At 36.5% G+C, this 22,117-nt stretch overlaps 1 protein-coding gene across 5 annotated transcripts in view; it reads left to right on the forward strand.

Annotated features, from left to right (window-relative positions):
• Positions 1 to 22,117, forward strand: part of DGKH (diacylglycerol kinase eta) — a 150,182-nt gene that overhangs the window by 113,832 nt on the left and 14,233 nt on the right. For all 5 annotated transcript variants that reach the window (XM_058018735.1, XM_058018734.1, XM_058018736.1 and 2 more), the window contains 14 exons: positions 1,061 to 1,145; positions 3,546 to 3,631; positions 5,038 to 5,137; positions 6,359 to 6,632; positions 7,218 to 7,346; positions 10,744 to 10,878; positions 12,654 to 12,771; positions 13,205 to 13,315; positions 13,465 to 13,561; positions 16,062 to 16,169; positions 19,021 to 19,134; positions 19,423 to 19,557; positions 20,650 to 20,816; positions 21,290 to 21,395. In XM_058018735.1, coding sequence (XP_057874718.1) covers positions 1,061 to 1,145; positions 3,546 to 3,631; positions 5,038 to 5,137; positions 6,359 to 6,632; positions 7,218 to 7,346; positions 10,744 to 10,878; positions 12,654 to 12,771; positions 13,205 to 13,315; positions 13,465 to 13,561; positions 16,062 to 16,169; positions 19,021 to 19,134; positions 19,423 to 19,557; positions 20,650 to 20,816; positions 21,290 to 21,395 — 1,765 coding nt within the window. The remainder of the gene's footprint in view (positions 1 to 1,060; positions 1,146 to 3,545; positions 3,632 to 5,037; positions 5,138 to 6,358; positions 6,633 to 7,217; positions 7,347 to 10,743; positions 10,879 to 12,653; positions 12,772 to 13,204; positions 13,316 to 13,464; positions 13,562 to 16,061; positions 16,170 to 19,020; positions 19,135 to 19,422; positions 19,558 to 20,649; positions 20,817 to 21,289; positions 21,396 to 22,117) is intronic.

Below are 22,117 nucleotides of genomic sequence, written 5' to 3' on the forward strand. Positions count from 1 at the left end.
GACTAATATTTCTGTTCGAGGCAGTTTCTTAGTAAAAAAAATGAGATCTTCCCATCCCACTCCTTGTTTTATGTAGTTTTCATCCATAAAGGAAGGCAGCAACCCCATTTAAAAAAAAAATAAAAATCAGAGATGATGGTGATTATGTTGTTCCAATGGAAGTCTAGCACTGCTTTTGAGAGGAGTATTTCCTATGTTATTCCTATCTCTCATGAGTGTTTCTTTTCTTGCTCGTGTTACAAACACTTGAATGTCATCATAAGGGATTTTACTTTAGGTTATTTTTATGAAATAGAGAAAAAAGCCTTTTTTTATTTTAAGCTTTTCTGCAGACTACTTGATTGCTTTAGAGCAAAGTATTTAGAGAAAAGCTTGTGACTGATCCTCAGATTCTGAAAAACTTGTAGATTAAATCATATTTCCCCTTTTCTGTCGTGAAAACATACTCTGTTTCATTTTTTGGTCTAATTTCAGTAGACTTGCTCCCAAGACCCATCTGCAGTGATTACTTGCTCTTTTCAGCAGGCTTTGAAGGATGTTGTTGCTATCAGTGCTTTCATACTATCTGTGCTGTCAAGTGCTGTCCTGTACCACACAAAAATATACACATCAAGGAAGACACTTCATCATTTGCTTTGCTGTCATGCCTGCTCCTCTAGTTGGGATGGAAAGCTAATGTCACCTTAAAGATTTTTCTTTAGGAAGATGTCTAGTTTCCTTTGACTTCTGCAGTATGTTTGCACAAATTCTTTTATAATCTGTATGTTTTCTTCCAGAAAATCTTTATGCCCCATATTGAATGTCCCATTCATTTTTCACAGATGAGACTGATAATCAAATCACTGCAAAATAACCTGAGCAATAAAACAAATTATTACCTTTAATCTCTAATTTAATCTCTCTTTAATCTCTCTAATTATTTTACCCATATAGTTTACAACTACAAATTAAGCTGGTTTTTTATACATAGATATTCTGTGGTGTGACAGTGAACTTTCTTTTTGTTAAGATAGTTGAGAGGGTGTAAAACTAACAGTCTGGAAACTTATGTTTCTTTCAGGTGGAGTATAATGTCATATGAACTGAAATTACCAGCAAAGCCTTCTATTCTTCCTGTGACTGCAGAAGAGTCAGAGGAGTGCCAGGTGCACTTTAACTTTTGTTTTGTTGTTTCGTGTACTTAACTTGGAGCTTCTGGGGTGACAATAGCCATAACTGAAGCATTTGTGTGAAAAATAGATGTTTTGTGATCTGCTAACTGAACTGAATTAAGGCTTTTCCTTGCTGTGTATCTCAAGTAAGTAAGGTTTCCAGTTCTGTGTTATTTACCTAGAAAGAATGAAAGTAAGGAGTTTCCAGCAAAGCTGTCTGAAAAATTTATTCCTGAATATATATGTATATTTTAATTTGTATTAGAAAATGTATTTATATAGCATGTTAAACAAAAATGTAATCTAGTGTTGTATTATTATGTAACATAATATAACTGTATTTCAGATAACTCTTACAAATGAGTATAATTTTTATATAATTTTGTATATAGTAATATAATTTAGTGCTATGTTACTGTATAACATTCCATATACTATGATAATATACATAAATACTTAAAATACATTTTTTTAAAATATATAACAGCAAATGTCTGTGAGTTTGGATTAAGCATTGAGAAAAAGCCCCCAGCATTTTGGAGGCAAGGGTTGTATTTCTAAAGGAGACAGAAGCATTTTGCAGCTCGAGTTTGATCAGGTGGTATCACAACTTTCTCTTTGTTCATTGGGAGAGCTCAAAATCCTAAGTATCATCAAAGAAAAACTCAGCCGGTCTTCCAGACTAGATTTGTGCTTGTACTAGCTGATGAGGTTTCACTTTTGAGAGAGGTAGATGCTTTAATCAAATTAATTGGCATGAAAATTCTGACTGAAAATGAGAAAATAATATATTCCCAGGAAAGTTAATGCATATCAACTGTAGCTCAAAAGTACTTGAGAAGCCATAATTAATCAGCAGTCTCTTGAACAATTTAATAATTCAGGCTCTTTTAATTGGCAAAGAGGTTATAACCTTTGATGGGTTGCTGGATATAGAAATGCAAAAGGCTGGAATTTCAAGGGGGTTGCTCTGCTTTTGGTGTCAGCAATGCAGATCAAGGCTTTATCGCCTCTAATTTTTCAAGAGAGTTAAAATTTTCAAGTGTGTCTTCCATCATCATTTTGTTCTAGTTATTTCTGGCTTTGAAACTTTTTTTTTAGCCCCTTCTGAAAATGGAAGGAACTGCTTGCTCATATAAAACTTCTTTTTTAGCAAATGTATTCTGTAGGCTATATTACCTGTCATTACTTGACTTGGACAAAACCATTTTCTTTTGCGTACCCTGTTCAATCTCTGTTTTAATGGGATTTTTTACATTGCTTACTGAGTTAGGCTATTTCACAAAAAATAATAATTACCCTTATAATAGGGTGTTGGATTATGACACCGTTTGAAAAGCAAATGGAAGTACGTATTTGATTATTTCCTTTATCCCTTTCATTCTTCCTGCAGTTTCAGGAGACTAATTCCACTTGTTTTCAAGAAATCTTGTACTGATGTTTGAAAAGCAGTAGTTCATTCTTACAGATTAGATGTTTATGTTTTGTTTTCTCCTTTGAAATGAAAACTGATTCAATGTCGGAGGAGTCCTATGATGAAGGGTGGGTTTTAGGAGAAAAAACTCAAGTGGTATATCTGCCTGCTCAAAATCAAAGACAAAAGCATGCTGAGGGATTTCAAGAGATTCTTAAATGGAGCTGTCAGAACTGTATTTAGTTTTAGCTTTGGATTTGGATTCTTAAAGGGAGCTGTCAGAACTGCATTTACTTTTAGCTTTATCTTCTAAAGTTTTCTTTTAAAATTGAAGTGTGGATCCAGAGCCATTTTGAGATAGCATACAGTGTTTGAGGATACGTTTTTGATCCTGTCCAGATATTTTCCTGAGTATTTTGTAATTTATAATTTTTAATGTTCTTGCAAAGACTAAGCCCTCAATGGTTTGCTCCTTGAAGATTGGTTTTGATAACATTATACCATTTTGGCAGTCTGTCAGTTGTGGCTCTTGGGAAGTGAGAACCCACCTGACAGTAAGGTGAAAATTCCAGATTACAGCTGCAAACTTTAGACTTGTTCTTCTTGAGCAATTTGTTTGAGGAAAGCTTTGTTTATTTTAGAACTAAAAGATATTAGATCGTAATAATGTAGGTTTTTATAAATCTGAGAAGGTAGATTCTTTTCTGCCTCACAGACTGATTCTAGCCTAAAAATAACTTGCTGTTTCCTCTACAAGAAGAAAAGAACTGTGGATCAAGTTCTCAGATGCAGTTTAATTTTGCATATTAAACATCTGATACATAAAATACAGTATGCATGTAGAATCTTCATTACCAGACACTTGGCCTTTTATTAGATCTGAAATGGAAATCCTGCTATATTGTGGTTTTTAACTCACTACTTCGTGTTAAACTGCTGGAGTGTGTGGAAATTGAAGTCTCTTTTCTCTCTATTTTCAGATATCTGCTTATGAGGATTCAGTTGCTGCTCATCTTGCAAAAATTCTCAATTCTGACCAGCATTCAGTTGTCATATCATCTGCCAAGTGAGTCATTCAGTTTTATGTACGATGTAGGAGATAAATTACTTGTGTAACATCATCACCATAATAGCATTCTGTCTAAGCCTGATTTTCTTATGGATGGCCAAATGGCTTGCCTTAATATATCTTGATTTATATATTTTAGAGTGGATGTTCTTTTCTGTGAAATTTTTAGATGGTACAGTTGTAATGGATGGCTTAATACTAAATTTAAAAAATAATCACACATTATCTATCTAAAATGATGTTAAATCGTTCTAAATCAGTGCATGGCTTAAATACAAAACTTATTGTTACTAATGCATAGATGTGATCTCCTTCACACTGCATTTGTTCTGGCTATTTTTTGTAATGTGCATGTTTAGAGGAGAAACAATTTCACCAGTGTGAAGCAGAGCTTTAGCTTAGGTAGCTTTGTTGTAGCCCTGTCTATATCAGTTCAATCAATACTGATCTAGGACATTAATGGGATTTTTTTCCCTAAACTGGAACATTTTGAAATGAGAGAAATTTGGAAAATCATGGACATATCTGAAATCAGAACTGTTCTGTGTATATCTTCTCTATGAAAAAAATCTTATGATTTGCAATATGCAAAAGACCAGTCATAGAATTTTTTAAAATGCATCTGAATATCATCACATCTTTTTTTACCTCGTAAAAGCAAGTTAACAAAATTTCATTTTTAAACTATACATAGCACACATAGAGGATTAAAGTGCAGGATATTATTAACTAAATTGGTTCTGTACCTTGTTAAATTTGTTTAATTTGTCAGAAAAATGTCAACCAAATGAACAGTACTAAGCAATTATCCCCACTTCATTAGTAAGTTCGCTGTCTCTCTGCAGTGCAGGTAACAAGAACCAAGTCATTTTCTGATTTACACACTGAAAATTCATTGCAGCCACTGTAGTTTGCACAGATATGCTTCAAAAGCAGGAGCTGTGCAATGGGATATGTGTGGCCATATACTTTTATCTAAGAAGTGCTTCCTTAAAGTCAGTAGATTTTCTCCATGGTTTTTGAGCTCCAACTTTGCATGTGAATTTGCATGACTGTGTTTGAAGTTACCAAAGGGAATGCAAGTTTGCAAAGTCCTCTCCTCGAAAAGGTGTACAAGCAAGGGAGTGGATAAAATCAGTCATGTTTATTTCAGATAAGAATCTGAGATACAAAGTATGCCAAGGCTTAAGTGAAAGAGTTTTTATTTTAAAACTTATCAGTTCAGTTTTGGAAGCTATGGAAAAGAGTGCCATCTGATTTGCAAGTATGATCATGGAGTTCAGTTTCCAGTAAGAATGATTCATAGCAGTGTACATGTAAATAAATTGCCATAAGAATGTAATATTCAAAACATATCTATTTAATTTAATTTGATTTCTTCCCTCTCCTTTTTTTACCTGAAGAATATTATGTGAAACTGTTAAGGACTTTGTTGCCAAAATAGGGAAGACTTACGAAAAACCAATGGAAAATGCAGAGGAAGCGGATGCCATGGCCATTAAAGTAAGATTATGACTACATTCAGGTTTAAAGTCATTGGGTTCTTAAAGTTTATAGGTCATGGATGTTTAATTTTCACATTACTCTACAATTCCCAGCTTGGCTTTCATTTCAACCAGTGAGTTCAAAATTCTTCTCTTCCTATTGCATAGAGTTAATTATTTCCAAACTGTCTTTAAAGTCTGAGATCTCATTAAACTGTTTACACTTTCTTTCTTCAAAGGATAAAGTTGATGGTAGCATACATAGAGATAAAAGGATTTATTTTTGCATTAGTTATACTTCTAGGGATTAAGTTAGCTACAGGAAAACAATGGAGTAATGAAGAGTATGCTGCGAGAATGAAGGGGAGACAGACCACAATGTTAAAAATAGTGGTTTAAGCTGCAAAATACAGAGATCATGTTGCAAAAACATTGGGAAAGAAAACAACAGTGGGATTTGGTATGAGACACAAAATTTACATGAGCTGAAAAGAAGAAAACAAAATCCTTGGCAATCCCAGAGTCAGAAAATGTACTTGCTAAGTGGCAATTTGTGGTTCACATTTCCATCCGGTGCACGTTTTAGAAAATTAATTTTTCTTTTTAACTGTTCCAAGGCCAGAGAGTGTTTTCTTTGTCTTAGGTGCAGAAAATCCTTTCTTTTCCTGTGTACCTAGAGAGAACAATTAGTGTTGGGGAGAGGCATTTGACTGTGTCTGATTCTGGCATTTGACAGTGTCTGATCTGGCTTGAGCCACTTGCTCTGTGACAACTCACTTGCTTAAATATACAGCTGTATTGCAGAAAAGCCCCCATGTGTCTCAGTCTAACAGCTGATAGATGCCTCTCAAAATTGAGGTACTGAAAAATGATGTATGGGCAAACCTCTGGTGGTTTTCTGTGCTGCAAGTCATTGGGAGAGGGGTAGGATGCAATCCATACAGTTATGGGGCAGGCTGAGTTTAGCATGGAGTATTATTTGAATCTAAGTGTAGGGGTTTTTGCATTATAATTTATCTAATCTGGTTGACTGTCACAGGGTCTGCAAAAAGCCCTTGCAGGCCTACTCATAATCTGATATTCTGAAACACTGAACCTCTTTTTGGATTTTACCTAAGAAATTACACAGACATTAAAGACACCTGCAGTTTCATATCTAATCTGGCACCATGTTTCCTGAAAATATTCACATGTTCACTGTTGAATTTTTTTAACATGTGTCTTTTCCACTTTGTCTTAGTGCTCAGAGTTAAATGAAAAGCTGGACCTATTGCTCCAGGCTCTTCACACAGAAGCCCAGGCTGCTCCCATTCTCCCAGGCATTGCTCCCCCCATCGTGGAAGAAGAACCAGAGGAGTTCTCAAGTGAAGATTCCTTGTCTGAAAGTAAAGAGCAGTTAGCAGAGTGTGTCTCAAAGTCTTCCCAGAAGCTCTTCAAACCAAGGCAACAGTTAATGCTCCGAGCAAACAGCTTGAAGAAGGCTGTGAGGCAGATTATTGAACAAGCAGAAAAAGGTGCACATGAGCAATATTTTGATCCAGACTGGTAGAATAGGATAGGATAATTGTTGTGGTGTGATGTAATGGCCTGTCTCAGTATCCCAGTCCTTTCCCCAGGTGTGCCAGTAACCTCTCCCTTCCCCTCCCATGCTCCCAGCAATATTAGTATTTAACTCCAATAGATAATGGTGTTTGTTTGCTTGTTTGTTTGTCTAACTGGAATAAGTTTTTATTTAAAATTTGATTTCTATATTCTTACACAGATAAAATTATGTGCATAATTTTATCTGTGTAAGCTGCAAGGAAAAGAAATGCAGCTTGTTTGAATGTTGATGACTCTGCAGGTGTGACTACTTATGTATGTCCGTGTGTGCACATATAAAAGTGCATTTCTTTTAACTACTAGCCTCCACTAAATGAAAATTTATGACTGCAAATCTTTATCAGCTGGTAAAGAATTGACTGACTCTTTCACTGAATTGGTGATGGAACTCTTTTGTTGATATTTTAAAACTAAAAGCTACCAAAGAAAGTGCTTATTTCAATATATGCAGTTTTTCTTTAGAATCCTTCAGACTTTGTCTTTTCTCTTAATAACAGTTGTGGATGAGCAGAATGCTCATAGTGAAGAACAAGTGAACCAGTCTCCAGTAGAATACAGCAAAGAATTGGATGAATCCAAAGAAGAGGAAAAAGAGGAAGATACAAAGGAACTTGAGTCTCCATCAAGTGAGTAAATTAGGAATAAAATAGAAATATTCCATCTCCTTATAGTTGTATTTGGAGCATGATTGGTTCCATAATTAAAAATATTAGCATTCTGTTTAACTGGAAGCTACTCACAAATTCTAATAGATTTGAATAAATAGAAGGTAAGTGAAAAGTGTGGGAAATAATAGATCACCAGTCTTTTGGAATGTATTTACAAAGCTGAGGAGGCATTTGTTGGGGAGAGGAGTGCCTGAATTTAATCTCTGTTTAATCAGTGTTTACACTCATCTTTCTACATGAACCTGAGCAAAGCCTAGAGCCTAGGTCATGGTGGCAATAGCATATCTCAGTTGTAGACTGAGATTCTCAAGCTACATAGAAATTTTAGGAATGCTGCATCTTAGCAGTAGAAATTTCAGTGTTTTCCATGTTATCAAAATGGACAGTGATGTCCTGCTGGTGAAGCCACAAGATGATCTGTGAGTCATAGAGAAACAATGGTAGTTGGTAGGCATCAAAGCCTATCTTCTAGATACTTGGTGAGCAACTTTTTGAGGCAAAATGAGAAAAGTATTTTGTGATGTGCTACTCCTTTTTTCACCCTAACCCACACTAAAATCCTCAGAAGTTGTCCTCACAAGGCTCTGCTCTGAAGCCTGGTGCCTGTGTCTGTAGCTTCTGCTTTGGAAATGAGACACTGTAGGGCTGTTGGGGCTTCTCTTGATCCAGGATCTCACATTTTCACTAGAAACATGTCAGGCTTTCTCCAGTGATTGTCTCTTCACTGGTGCCTTTATTTTCTCTTGGTTATGGGAATCAGTGCCTGTTGGTTGCCCCTTTTCAATAGTAGCTGAGAAAGGATGTTGGCCCTACAGATGACCCAGTCCTACTGCCATAACTGTAAAATAAAGATATTCAGGTCTAGAAATTTACTGAACTCCTTGTTTCTTGATGGTATAATTTCTGCATCTAATGGGGAGCTGTATTATTCTTCTGTGTGTGGAATAGAGTGCATATTAATGCTGTCACTGGACGATAGATGTTTAGGGACAAAGCATGGAACATGAATTCAATTATCTGCACTGAAACATCAGTTTTACTCATTAGGGCTCTGTTGTTTTTATCAGAGCATTCACAGCAAAAGTTTTATCTTTATTGCAGTTATTCCCATGAGTTTCATCTGTCAAATAAAGAGCAGCTGCTCTGCTGATTTTCCTGTTTAATACAACTGCCTTGTTTGCAAGTGCAGAGAGAACAGACTGTGTGAACAGTGTTGTGAATTTTTCTGTAGTATTATGAAAAATGAATGCTAATTTGTTCTGAGTATTATATTTTACCCTCCAAGGATCTTCCTGGTCATTTGATGAAGATAATATTTTTCCGTATGTTAATAACTTCATCTAAATATTTAATGACTTTTGTTAGCTATTACTTGCTATTTTTATTCCTTTTTATTTTTTGACATTATTACAGTGTTTTGTCATGCATCAATACAAATCAATGTGTTGTATTGCTACCATGAATGTTGTAGCATTTTGTGATAACTGCTATGGCTGTTATGCCGGTGTTAAAGTCAGAAGGAGATGACTTTTAGTCCACTTGGTCAGTCCTTTCATATAAAACAATCCAGAAAAATTTACCCACTTTTCCTTGTCCTGTGTATAATAATTTCTGTTTGACTTCAGCAAGTCATTCAGAAAGGTATGTCATCTTACTGATGGATACCAGAAAGTGAAGAGTTTGCCATTCCACTTACAGTTCTATGTAGATTATCATCACTTAAAAAAATCCCCATGAATGGGCAAATCCTGGCCTGAAGCGATGTGAACACAATGTCTAAACCCTTGTTCTAGTAATCCTTTTGTCTTTAGATTTTCCCACTCAACATTTTCTTTCCATAAGTGTCTTCATACAGTACACCCATTACTCTCATGCTAAGTTATGATTGACATGACCTGATTTGTCTCACTCCTGACATTGAAAAAGATGCATTGTATGCTTCCCACAGCATTCCTGGTGCTGTTTTCTTGGTGTTAGTCCTACTAATTCTATTTTTGCCAGATTAATTTTCATCTTTTGAGAGGAAAAATCACATTATCTTTAAATTATTTCCTTTTTTTGTTCTGAGCTTCTTCAGATGGTAAAGTTTGGTGTTGTCCTAAGCTGAAGTTTTAAGATGTGAGATAATTTGGAGCAGAGATAGCCAAGAAGTGTCTGTCTGTGACCATCTGTTGTGTGAGAGTTTTCTACATGCACATGGGAATGCTATAACAAAGCATTTGGTAATACCCAAACATTTTCCTTGGGGCACTGGTTTCTGGGTATGTCTGACAGGGCTGAATTGCACAAAGATTGATTTTCCCAGGCTGAAGCAGGCACTGGCATATTCTCTGAGGCTGCATGAAACCAGTTCTGCCAGGAAAGTAAATGAGAGCACCCGAGGTCAGCCCTCTGCAAAGCCAATCCTTCTTCATTGCCTCCAGAGGCAGCCAGAGGATAACTGGCCTCACTGAGCTTCCAGTTACTCTTTGTGAATATCTTCTCTTTCCCCTTGATTTTCTTCCCTTTCCTTTTCCTGAGCCTTTGTCAATAACAGCTACTAAACATTGATATCTGTCAAGGCTTCACTGATCCAACTTCCGAAGAATTTTAATAAATAAGTTTATTATTTGGGAAATTGCTGGTTTGTTTGTTTTCTCAGTTTTTCTCAGAAAAAAGGTGATGGAAAACTGATGCCTTCCACAATCTCTCTAAATTCAGAAGGCAAAGATGGACATGGCTGTTTCTCTTCCCTTGCAGTTTTCATTTTGGCTGTAAATAAAGATGTTGTCTCTGATTTTTTCAGCATCTGATGCAGGCATGGGCCCATTTTAGCTGCTTGAAGAAAATAGTGTAGGTGTTGATAAGATACATATTCTAACCTACAGGCCATGGAACTACCTACATTAAAATTGTTATAAATGACAATATATTGTATAATATGTGTATATTTATAAATGAACATAGATGAAATTTAAGTTTAAATTCAATTATTTCAGTAGTATGTTTTTCAGAAGCCTACTGCAGTGTTAAATACTGTTGCATTTTAAGGTGGATATAATATATTTTATGAACATATTTCCATTTAATGCATATAATACTTCTGCTGGTAGCGTCAAGTATAAGTTGGGAACTCATCATGTGGAGTGCCATGAACACTTGCTCATTCTAATTTGTGTTTGTCCCTTGTTATATTTCTGAGTTTTCTTACTGTATTTGGAAGAAAAACTGTGGTGTGAGGGGGAAGGACTTTTGTCATGGAGTGGTAACAGAATAAATTAATGCTTCTGATATATTTTTAGGGCTGTAAAAATTATGTATTGATAATGTCATATTAGGTCTAATTAGTGTTCTTACTTCTGTTCTTTCTGCACAGCTAAAACTGCACCAAGATCTCCTGATAGACGTACAAGCCGAGGTATCCATTCTCAGACAGGTTCTTTCTCTGCCCCAGCTTTGGCAGCAAGCAAGGAAAACCTCCCAGTACTTAACACGAGGATTATCTGTCCAGGTAAGCTTGCTGTCAAATAATGACTTTTACTTCATGCATGAATTAGTTTCATCCAACATACACATCTTTGTGTGGTACTGTATAGGAGAAAATGCATAATAATGTAGAATATTTCTGATCCTTTGGCACAACACCAGCAGTAGCAGAAGTGCCTCATTTGATCCTGGAGGATGAAAAGTAAAATTCAAGATCATAGAAATGCTGAGTGGTTTGGGTTGGAAGACGCCTCTAAAGATGATCTAGTACAGCCCTCTGTCATGGGCATTGACATCTTTCACTAGATCAAGTTTCTCAGAAAAGCATCCAGCCTGACCTTGGTCACTTCAGTGGTGGGGCTTGTACAGCTTCTCTTTACAGGGAAACCTCTACCCATGTCTCACTACCCTCATCCCAAACATTTTCCTTGTTTTGTCCCATCTAAACCTACCCTATCTGAATTTAAAAACTTTGCGCTTTCTCCTGTCACTGCAGGCCCTGGTGAAAAATCTCTCAATCTTTCTTATGAATCTGCTCTGTATTTTGAAAGAGCACAATAAATTCTCCCTGGAGCCTTCTCCTCTCCAGGCTGAATAACCCCACCTTTCTCAGCCTGTCTAGAGAGGTGCTCTAGCCCTCTGATCATTTTTAGGGCCCTCTGTGGACTTGTTCCAGCAGGTCCATGTCCTTCTTATACTGGGGAGCCCAGAGCTGATGCAGCACTGCAGGTGGGGTCTCACCAGAGCAGAGCAGAGGGGCAGAATCCCCTCCCTCACCCTGCTGCCCTCACTGCTTTGGATGCAGCCCAGGACAGGTTTGGCTTCCCGGGCCACAAGCTCACATTGCCAGGTCATATCCAATTTTTCATCCACAGGTGCTCCCAAATCCTTCTATCATTTATCCTAATCAATGGATTAGGATGAAGAGGCTGAGGGACAAAGCTATGTAAAGTTCAACCCTCTGAGTAAGAACTGTCTGTGGATATCTCTGGAAGTGGATAACTGAAACCACACGAAGCTGCTCTGTAAAATAGTTGGAAAAAAAAATATCTATTCTTACCTAAATTCAATTGATAAATGAAAAACTATCTGTTCTGCTCCAAATGGAATTAATACTAGAGAGCACTAGTAAAACTCTGTTTTAATTAACTTGATTAATAGTATAGCTAAAACACAGTGGAACCAAGCTTACATTTTTTTCTTTTGGCAAATTTAAATGCTGTTAGTATTTTGCTTTGTTTACATGTATTACAGAGTATTTTGTGGAATGAAATTGATATTAGTCAAAGCAGGCATGTTAAACCCATGAGCTTTCACAAATTAAGTTAAATGATGGCTCTGCCAGTTGTAAAAATGGTGAGAATATTCCTAATGTATGCTTCCAAAGGATAGGACAAAAGAAAAATCATGGACATTTAGGAGATGAAGAGTAAACTGAATGAAAAGTTCTAGCAGTCTTTTTGAATGTTAGGTCACCCATCTGGTTAGTACACCAGGCAGTGAGTGTTGGCCTGAAACCCTAAATTTTCTTTGTGTTTTTCTTTCTCCATGGTAGTAGCTGTGAGAGCCACCCCAATGCAGCATAGCTGCCTTTCTGCTTAAGAGAGCCAGAGACCTGAAAAGATAACCAGTTTTGGTAAAAATTGAGATAGAATCACAATCTTTCCCTGTACAGATTTAATGAATTTTATTTCTCAGTATGTGGCTTATATGTTTGTCTATTTATCAAATACAATTTTTTTTTATTATTTTCTTTCTGTTTTGTTCTGTTGTTTTTTTATTTTTTTCTTTTTTAATCAGGTTTAAGGGCTGGTCTAGCTGCTTCCATTGCAGGAAGTTCAATTATTAGCAAAATGTTGCTAGCAAACATCGATCCATTTGGTGCTACGCCGTTTATTGACCCGGATCCAGATTCCTTGTAAGAAATATTTTTTTTCTAAATGTACTATTTTGCTTTCCCTAAGGGTATCCTTCTCACATTTTTGTAGTCTCTTATTTTTTGCATTATGAAGTTCTTGTTTGCCATCATTTGGCAGTAGACCACAATGTCTGAAAACAAGCTGGATTGTACTGGGTTAGTTATGAGCATTGCAAATTTTTTTGCAGCAGCTGAAAAAAAGGGGAGACATTTGCTCACTTATCCCTTGCTCAGGTGGAGGAGGAGGAGAGTAATCTTTCACAGCTGGGTTTTTCAGCCCAAACCAGTTTACATAGGAAGATTCAGAGGAAAGATCTCTTGAAGTATCTTAGTTCATATTCTGTTCTGTGACCAATCACAGTTTTGGTCAAAGATGTTTGCATGTCCAGGTTCTGTACAAATGTACACCTGATTTTCTCTTTTCCTCTAACAGGGAGGGATATTCAGAAAAATGTGTCATGAACAACTACTTTGGAATTGGGTTAGATGCAAAAATATCCCTAGAATTTAATAACAAGCGAGAAGAGCACCCTGAAAAATGCAGGTAATATAATTACTCTGTCAATAAGAGAGCCAAGATGTTTCCATTCTTTTCTTTTCCTTATCTCTTTATATTAATTTCTTAATTTTACAAATGCAAGACACAATAATGTGTGTATGTAAATATGTGAATCTTGTTTTGCCTGCTTTCAGAAGTCGGACGAAAAACATGATGTGGTATGGAGTTCTTGGCACAAAAGAGCTATTGCAGAGAACTTACAAGAACTTAGAACAAAAAGTTCAACTAGAGGTAAATTTTATTTATGGAGAAAGTTGCTGGCACAATGTGTAGTGAAGAATTAGTGCTTATTTTTGAAACCTGTTATCGTTCTTACATCAACCCAAGCTGACCTCAAAGGCACTGTGTAAAGATGCGCTATGTAAAAGTTGGTCCTCCAAGTCATGTTTTTGAGTAAAATGTTGGTATTTTAAGATCAAAAAATACCCAGTATTATTTAAGATCAAAAACTACCCAGTTTCTTGTAATTACTGGGTTGAAAAAAGAGAATAAATGGTGTAGGTAGGATATATTTCTTAATATATAAAAAGACAGACCATGTTTTAATGGCAACCACAGAAATGACCATAAAATTAAGAGAAGAAAAGAGATAAGGAGTCATAATCCCTCAGGTTCAACTGAAAGTATATGAAAGCTACATATATAGGAAGAGCATGTAAATAGTAAAAAATTCCTGACAAAAGGGAGGAGATTCTGAATATGCATTGCAAGAAGCCCAGCTACAGCAGTAGAGACTTTCTCTAATATTCACACGAAAATGCAAGATATTATCAAAGCAACAACAAATTACATGTCTAAACATTGTTCTTATTTAGCTTTTAAGTTCTAACATAAAATCGAAGTCTTCCACATGGTACTGGGAACTTAAAGGAGATATAAATGGTTCCCAAATGCAGAAAAAGACTACAGGATGGTTACTGTTTTCACCAAAGAATATCTAAGGTGGACTTTGACAGAAACTATGTCTAACATGTATAATTTCTCTTTGTATTTCATACTAACTATTTCATATGGAAGTTTATGATATTTATATGAGGTTAACTTTTTAACTTGAAAGAATAATTTTAGGTTACTGGAGCTCTTTCTCACTCTGAGATTTAGGAGGATTTTGTCTGGTAGCAGCAGATTGCACTTAGCTAAGGATTGAGTAATTATCAAGGAATTATGCAGTAGTTAGCAAATATAATGCCAGGAGAGAACGTTATGTATACTGGAGATAGAATTCTAATTTAAGGATCTTTTGAATTGGATTCAAATAAGATTCAATAATACTCTTGACCTTTCCATATTTTTTTCCTAATATTCCTGTAAGTAAGTTAGCAAGTAAAAATTGCACTTTTACTGTTGTCTTGCATATTATTGGATATATTATGCCTGCATATTCAGGCACTAGAAGCAGACTTCTACTGTAATGCAAATGGCTATGCAGCATCTATTAATATCTTACCATATTTTGGATACTGACACATCTTGATTAAAATGTTACATTCTGTCTTGCTGCTAAGATTAAATCACAGAAAGAGAGCACTAAGCACATTCTGGAAATAATTTGCATCGCTTTCTCCTCCTGGTAAAGATGCTAGAGATTTTGTCCTTATTTCTTTAGATTTTCTTTTTCATTTGTATAATTTTAAGATCCTATTGTGGACTGGTAACATGCATCTAGCAATCTTCATTAGTCATCTAGCAATCTTCATTAAAGGCAGCTTGACTGGCAATTTCATGGTCCATAAAGTGACACCTTGCTTGTCACTTATAACTTGCTTCAATTCCATGCCTGTGGCACTGCTGCAGGACTGCACTTTTGACTCCCAGTGAAATGGTTTGAGATCATTGGGCTTCCCCCTGCAGGCAGTTGTACTGCTGTAAATCAACAGTGGTTTCACTGGTGTCTGTAAACTTACTCTTGGCCAAAAGTGAGGTTGATGCCATCTTGTGATCCTGTTGAGCAGGACATAGAGTTGCTTATGTGTTTTGGGAGATAAAGCAGTAAGAAGGAAGGACTAGATGGTTGGAAATAAGGGCAACCTCTTACCTGCAAAATCAACAACTCCCATCTACAGCCAGTGTGACACCTATGGGGTCAGTCCTAGATTTATCTTTGCACTTCTGGGAGAAGAGTGAAATTATTTTTGCAGGAAGTCAACAATACATGTAAATACTGACAGCTAACCACATGTTTCTGGCTATGCCAGAAATATTATTGGATATTCTTGACACCCACCCCCCCAGCCCCTGGTTTAAATGGATTTGACTAAATAACAAGTTGCAATTGCAATTTTGGGAATGCTTGTATAGGATGGAAGACTAGTTCCTAAATGTATAAATGAATCTTCTTGTGATGTCCTTGGCAATCTTACTGTGTGCACTCAGGGAGATTGATTTTCTTACTGCAAAAAGATTTTTAATCCTTGATGGACAGACTATGGTCAAAGTGCATGAGAAATTTCATAAGGGATGTGAAAATGTTTCTTTCAAGACTCATGGAGCACCACTGCTGTAGATACTACAGCATGTAGAGCTACATATTTTTCACCTCTGCTAAGATTGGAAAGAAGAGGTTTGTTTTAGAGGTGCTGCATTGCATGGAGGGAGTAGTCTTGTACCAGACCTCTTAAAGACTCTGTTGTCCCCTGCCAGCTCTGTTGAAACTTCATGTGCTAAAAATTACTCTTTACTGATTACTTTTATCATATTATTTATGTACTGAAGGAGCATTTATTCCTTACAGTGTGATGGACAGTACATCCCCCTTCCAAGCCTGCAGGGCATAGCTGTGCTAAACATTCCCAGCTATGCTGGTGGGACTAATTTCTGGGGTGGAACCAAAGAAGATGATGTAAGTAGCATTAAAGAGACTTAACCTTCTGGGCAAAACCAGCAATAAATATAATGAACTGCTCTTCTCACTTGATTTTAAAAGTAGTAGCATATAGTTTGGATAGCAACTCTTATTTCAGGAGGATGTTTCAGTTCTTGTATGGTCTTGCTGGTTTTTTAAACTGAAAATATGTTCCATGATTTTTTACTGTCCATTTTCTTCTGTCATGTCTATTCCAGCAAAATGTTCATAATAAAGCATAAAGATTTTGTTTTTTAAATGGCTCTTTGAGTATTTTTAGAAATTAATCTTATAAGCAGAGGCACAAGTGATTTTTCTCTATATTGTTTTACAGATGCCTGTAAATAAGGTTTCTCAAAGCATAGATTCTTCTGTTTGATATAGTCTAACAACAAGCAAGGTAGACAGGATAATCAGTCAAAGTTTATACCTTAATTTTCCTCCTGTTTTCAAACAGCTTTGCTGTGAGGGATGGTGATCCAGAAAATGAAGACTGATGCATTTAGCGTCTGATAATTTAGTTGGGGTAGTAAACTGGTTTTTGAATATTATTTTAAATGAACGTTTAAAATTCGTTAAGGTACCTTTTTTCCCTTCTTTCTTTCAACTCCTAAGAAACATTTAATCACATGGATCCCTACATGCCTTACAGCCTGGAACAGTGTTACTGCCCCTACCAACTTCACTCACAGCTCACCAACTGTAATTACTAGTAGATTATCCTAATCTGCATGTCCTGATTTAATGTGTGATGTCTGAATCACCTAAAATTGTAGTTGCAAGCTGGCTTGTGATTTTAATGTAGACAATCCAGGACTCTTTTGCCTCACTTCTTGTGAGTTTTTGTCCTTTCATTTTTTAATGCATACATACAAACATATCTACATATGTTATTGAATATAATATCTATTGTATGTAATTGCATGTTTATATTATATAATACATATAGAATTGCATATGTATATATATATGTGTATATATATACACATATGTAAAAGTGAAAAAAGAAATTTAGACATGTTTTAGTTCCTTTTCTTATTTTTGGTATATGTCAGAGGATGTGAATTCTGTTTATATTTGGCAATGGATATCTAAAGCTTTTATATATAGTCCATGTTCGTAGTCAGAACTTGAAAGCTGCTCTAACATCTGCTCAGTCCCTGTTCAGGAGGGTTTTTTCTCCCTGGACTGCTTCAGTGAGAGAGAAGATTTGCCTCAGCTTTCATACTGGTAAACAGTAAATGTGTGTGTCCTGGAGCAGTTTTACTGATATTATTAGTCTTCTAGTGAGCAGATGTGCCAGCAGAGTGACATGTTTGTTCTGGCCAAAGTTAGGAGCATAATTCACTGCTTTAGTGCAGTCTTGAATGACTCTACATCAAGAGGTGATGGTGGTCTGAAGTGCTGCTGGTTCTGCTTGTCTGGACAAATGAAAGATGTTACCTTGACAGCTCTGATGATTGCTGAAATATTAGCAGTGAGCAAAGCAGGGCATCTGCACCCTGACTGGCCTGAGCACAGCATGTAATTTTGGTGTCCAGAAGACGGGCTGGAAACTTGACCTGCAACAGGAAAGGAATCAATTTGAATGTTGATACACAGAGATCGGTTTGCCTTTAAAACAAAAAAGAGGAGGAAAAAGAGATTGGTTATCGGTACAGATATTGCTGGTGGAGAGACACAGCAGAAGACTTGGTTGAGTGTTTCCTTTCCTTTTGCTGAAATGGCAGCACAAAATAAATGAAATTTTATGGCTGTTTTTTCTTAACACATGCCAGAGCTAGCCCTGTAAACATCAATTACTGGATCAAGAACTCTCCGCACTTTTTCTCGTGGAACTGCAGAATCATGATCTTGGTTCTTTTCAAGATGTTAATACATTCCTGTGAAAAATGGAAGAAATTCCATGGAAACTGGAAAAAAGAAATCAGATGGAGAAACTGTTTTTCTCCAGTCTCGTCTCAGGTGTTACTGATGCAGTGTGCTCTGCCTGAGGTGCCAACTGAGGGAGTCCAAGTATTGCTCAGAGAGGTGATCTCCCTACCCGCTAAACTCTTACTGGAGTGATGTCTCCTGCTGATTTTTTTCCCTCATTGCTCCTTATTGCATATCAGGATGAAATGCCCAAGCTCCAAGTGACCTTAGCATGGTATCACCCACCAGACCCAGCCAAAGTGCAGCCTGAGCTCTGCGCTGAGGCTGAATTCCCCGGCAGCACACCAGGTGGCGAGAGTTCCTGTGCTTTGTGTGAGCCTGTGGAAATTCTGCACCTCGGCTGCACAGAAGGACATCTGTTCCATACAGAAGTGGTTTTCTTGTTTGCAGTGGATAATTATAGACAGCACAAACAAGATTGTCTTCAGTATCAAAGCTCTGTTAAGCCGAGCAGAGCATGGACTCGGATGTTGGTTTCCAGAGAATTCAGAATATAAACAGATCAGCACTTCTGAGAAGAAAAGGAAAGCATTTATTTCTCTTACCTTCTCCTACCTTCAAGAACCTCTTAGATATTAAGTACATTACCCAAGCAGAGATTTTAATTGGCCTTTCTTCTTGCCTCGAAAAACATTTTTAATCTGCATTCTGAAACATGCCATCTTTTCTATATAAGGATATGCCTTGTCATCCAGATATTTCAAATGGTATCAGCATTGCTTTTTTAAATGATATTTGCCTGTTGTCTGTGGTGTCTTATTCCTATGACTTTGGAGAAACAGTGTAGTTATTCTACAGTAAAGAACATAGAGCATTTAAATGTTGAAAACAAATCTGTAAATGAATCTGTGTTTCATAGGAATCTAACCACTGGATTTGCAATCAAAAATGGAATACTTTCTTTTCCTCACAGATATTTGGAGCTCCATCATTTGATGATAAAATCTTAGAAGTTGTTGCTGTATTTGGCAGCATGCAGATGGCAGTGTCCAGAGTCATCAAACTGCAGCACCACAGGATAGCTCAGGTTTGTTGCTTTCTTGCAAGCATGCAGGATGGTTGGCAGCAGTTTGGGATTCTGGCAGTAGCGGGATTCTTGATGACCACCACCCTATACATTAATAAAGCACTGACATTGTTTTGCTTTTAGCGGGTAACACATTGTCTTCAATGATGAATGAAGTATAGGAGAGCTTAATTCCTGAGACAGTTCTGGAGAGAAGCCACAGCTCCTCGTAATCAACAGATTACAGGTGGCCTGTCAGTCTCAGCAGTATTTATTGCCCTGTAAAATAATGTGTTTGTTCTTTTCCAGTGTCGGTCAGTAAAGATCACCATACTTGGTGATGAAGGGGTTCCAGTGCAAGTCGATGGAGAGGCATGGATCCAGCCCCCAGGAGTTATTAAGATCATACATAAAAACAGAGCTCAGATGCTAACACGAGACAGAGTATGTTGCAGAAAGAGCTACCATTGCTAACATTGGTTTCTGTAATAATTTGTTTCAGTTATAATGTGAACAAAACAGTGCTTATAAAAGTGTTTTATAACTATTTATATAATTCATACGGTTACCTTACAATGATATAATTTCTAAAATGAACTGGATAGAGAATTATTATTTTGTATAAGTGGCAAAATTTTGTTGGCTTTTATTTGTTTCATTAGTGCAAATCCTATATTCTTATTAATATATAGTAAGAATGGTCAACATTTTATCTATTCCTCCCTCCCTCCCCTTCTACTGCTTCTTTCTTTTTCTCTAGGTGTGTTATACCAGTCACACACTGGAAATTCTAGCACAGTTGCATAAATACCAAAGTTCTATGCTGTCCATTTTCCAGAATAGCTTTCTGCAGATTTCTCTCTCTGTCCTACTAATCCTCTCTCTCCCCCATGAACCAGTCTCAGACAGAAGAGACACAAGTATACAACGTAGTCACAAAGCCACTGGAGAGTTCATGCTTGTCTGGGGTTATTGTGTGAAAGGTACAACTGCCCCTCAGTTCTCCATCCACTAGCTGGATCCTGAATTTAGGGCAAAGTTAAGGTGGAATTTGAACTCTATTTTAGTAAATTTTGTTATTTCTCCACCATTTTTAATGTTTGAATTCTCTATCAGTTTTGAATTTCAATCTTGCTATCCACACAAAGTGTGCTTATGTTAGAGAATTGCAAAATTCTAGAATTATTTAGGTTGGAAAATACGTCTAAGATCATTGAGTCCAACAATTATCACTGTCTTTGTGTTCTTATTGATTTGGAAGGCACATTTTTAAGATTATGGGGAGGAGACAGAGAACAAGCTTTCAGAAGTGACTTACTCTCTATACTAAGTTTTAAAAACTTTAGCTGTAAAACTATTATTTAATCAGATAGTATTATTTACATAAAATTAAATTAAGCACCTGTTTATTTGTTAAATTAATTTTAACTAAAATAATATTCAATTTAAATTTATGTAAAATGTAAAATTAAAGTTTTTCATGAGAAAGAATATTCCCAAGTGCTGTCAATTGAATGTATAATTCATTTTGATTAGGCCTTTGAAAACACCCTGAAGTCTTGGGAGGACAAACAGAAGTATGATTCCTGCAAACCTGTCATTCGATCTCCCTTGTACCCTCAGCAAGCTGTTGAGTTGGCTACAGAAGAAGAAGTTGCACAGATCCAGTTGTGCTCACAAGCTGCAGAAGAACTTATTACCAGGTAAAGTAAAATTACTAAGTTGGATTGGCAACCTAGACACTAAGACTGAGTTATTAATGCAAATTCATCCAGAGACTTAGACATGTACATTTTCCCTGGTTTAAAGTTTTGTTGCCACTATATCAGTTGTTTTTTTCTAATTTAAAAATTGTATTTTATTTTTGAGGCTCAACTTTTTTTTGTGTCCTTTTCCTATGTATTTTTTTAAATTTTATTTATTTGTTTTTGTGTTGTTTTTTTCCTTGTAAACCAACTTTCTGAAGTAGCAACTGAAATGGAAAACTGTACTACAAGGTACTATATTGCTTGAAGAAATACTTGCCTTTCAATTTTTGTTATAAAGGACTATAATTTTCTAAGTGGTTTTTGAAACACGTTCTTGTGTATTTTCTCATCTGATGAAGTTGTGTACTCGAGAATTATTCTTTAAAGAAATTAAGAAACATTATTCTCCTTTTTAAATGTTTTTTTAGGATCTGTGAAGCAGCAAAAGTACATGGCCTCTTGGAGCAGGAGCTTGCTCATGCTGTTAATGCATGTTCACATGCATTAAATAAAGCCAACCCAAGGTTTCCTGAGGTAAAGAAGAACAGAGATTTATATAAATAGGCTGTAACATCTGGGTGCACAAGCTTGTGGCATGGGGAGTGTCCCCTGTCCCCATTTGAAAACAAGTTGGATGAGAAAGCAGAAGATGCAGTTTGTGCATTCCCCACTGTCCTCCCCACCTGGTACTGTGCAGGCATATCCTCAGAGAGGGTGGAGGCATGACAGAGGCTGAACCAGATCTTTACTACATAAAGGTCATTTTCTGTGGATGCTTTCACAGAAATGTTCATGCTTAATTGCTATCCAAGTGCTATACAGAGAAGGCAAAGGGGCTGAGGGGAATGAGTTTACTGGTTTCTCTCTTCACACTAGATAATCTGGGTGTTTTCTGGGATTGGACCCAGGACTGATTCGTTAGGTAGAGGCTGTCCATATCTAACCTAAATGGACACAGGGTAAATTTGTTAGTTGACCTTGCTTCCTGAAGTGTGGTTAGGAGCTTGCTTCTGCTGAGGGTAAGGAGAAAAATTGAAGTCAATAGTCATTGTTAAATTAAATTCTCAACTTTTCTACTGGCCTTTGTCATACGTGGATTGATATGGTGGCTGATCACCTGATGATCTTCAGGATTGCATTAATGTCATACTAAATGAAGTTGCGGAAAATACAGCAAATAGATACTACATTTTTGGTTTCTATTCTCAGTGCTGAACAGGTTGTCAATTTAGAACTTGTATTGATGTATTTCTTCT

This window comes from Melospiza georgiana, chromosome 2 (assembly GCF_028018845.1).
Source record: "Melospiza georgiana isolate bMelGeo1 chromosome 2, bMelGeo1.pri, whole genome shotgun sequence".
NCBI lineage: Eukaryota > Metazoa > Chordata > Aves > Passeriformes > Passerellidae > Melospiza > Melospiza georgiana.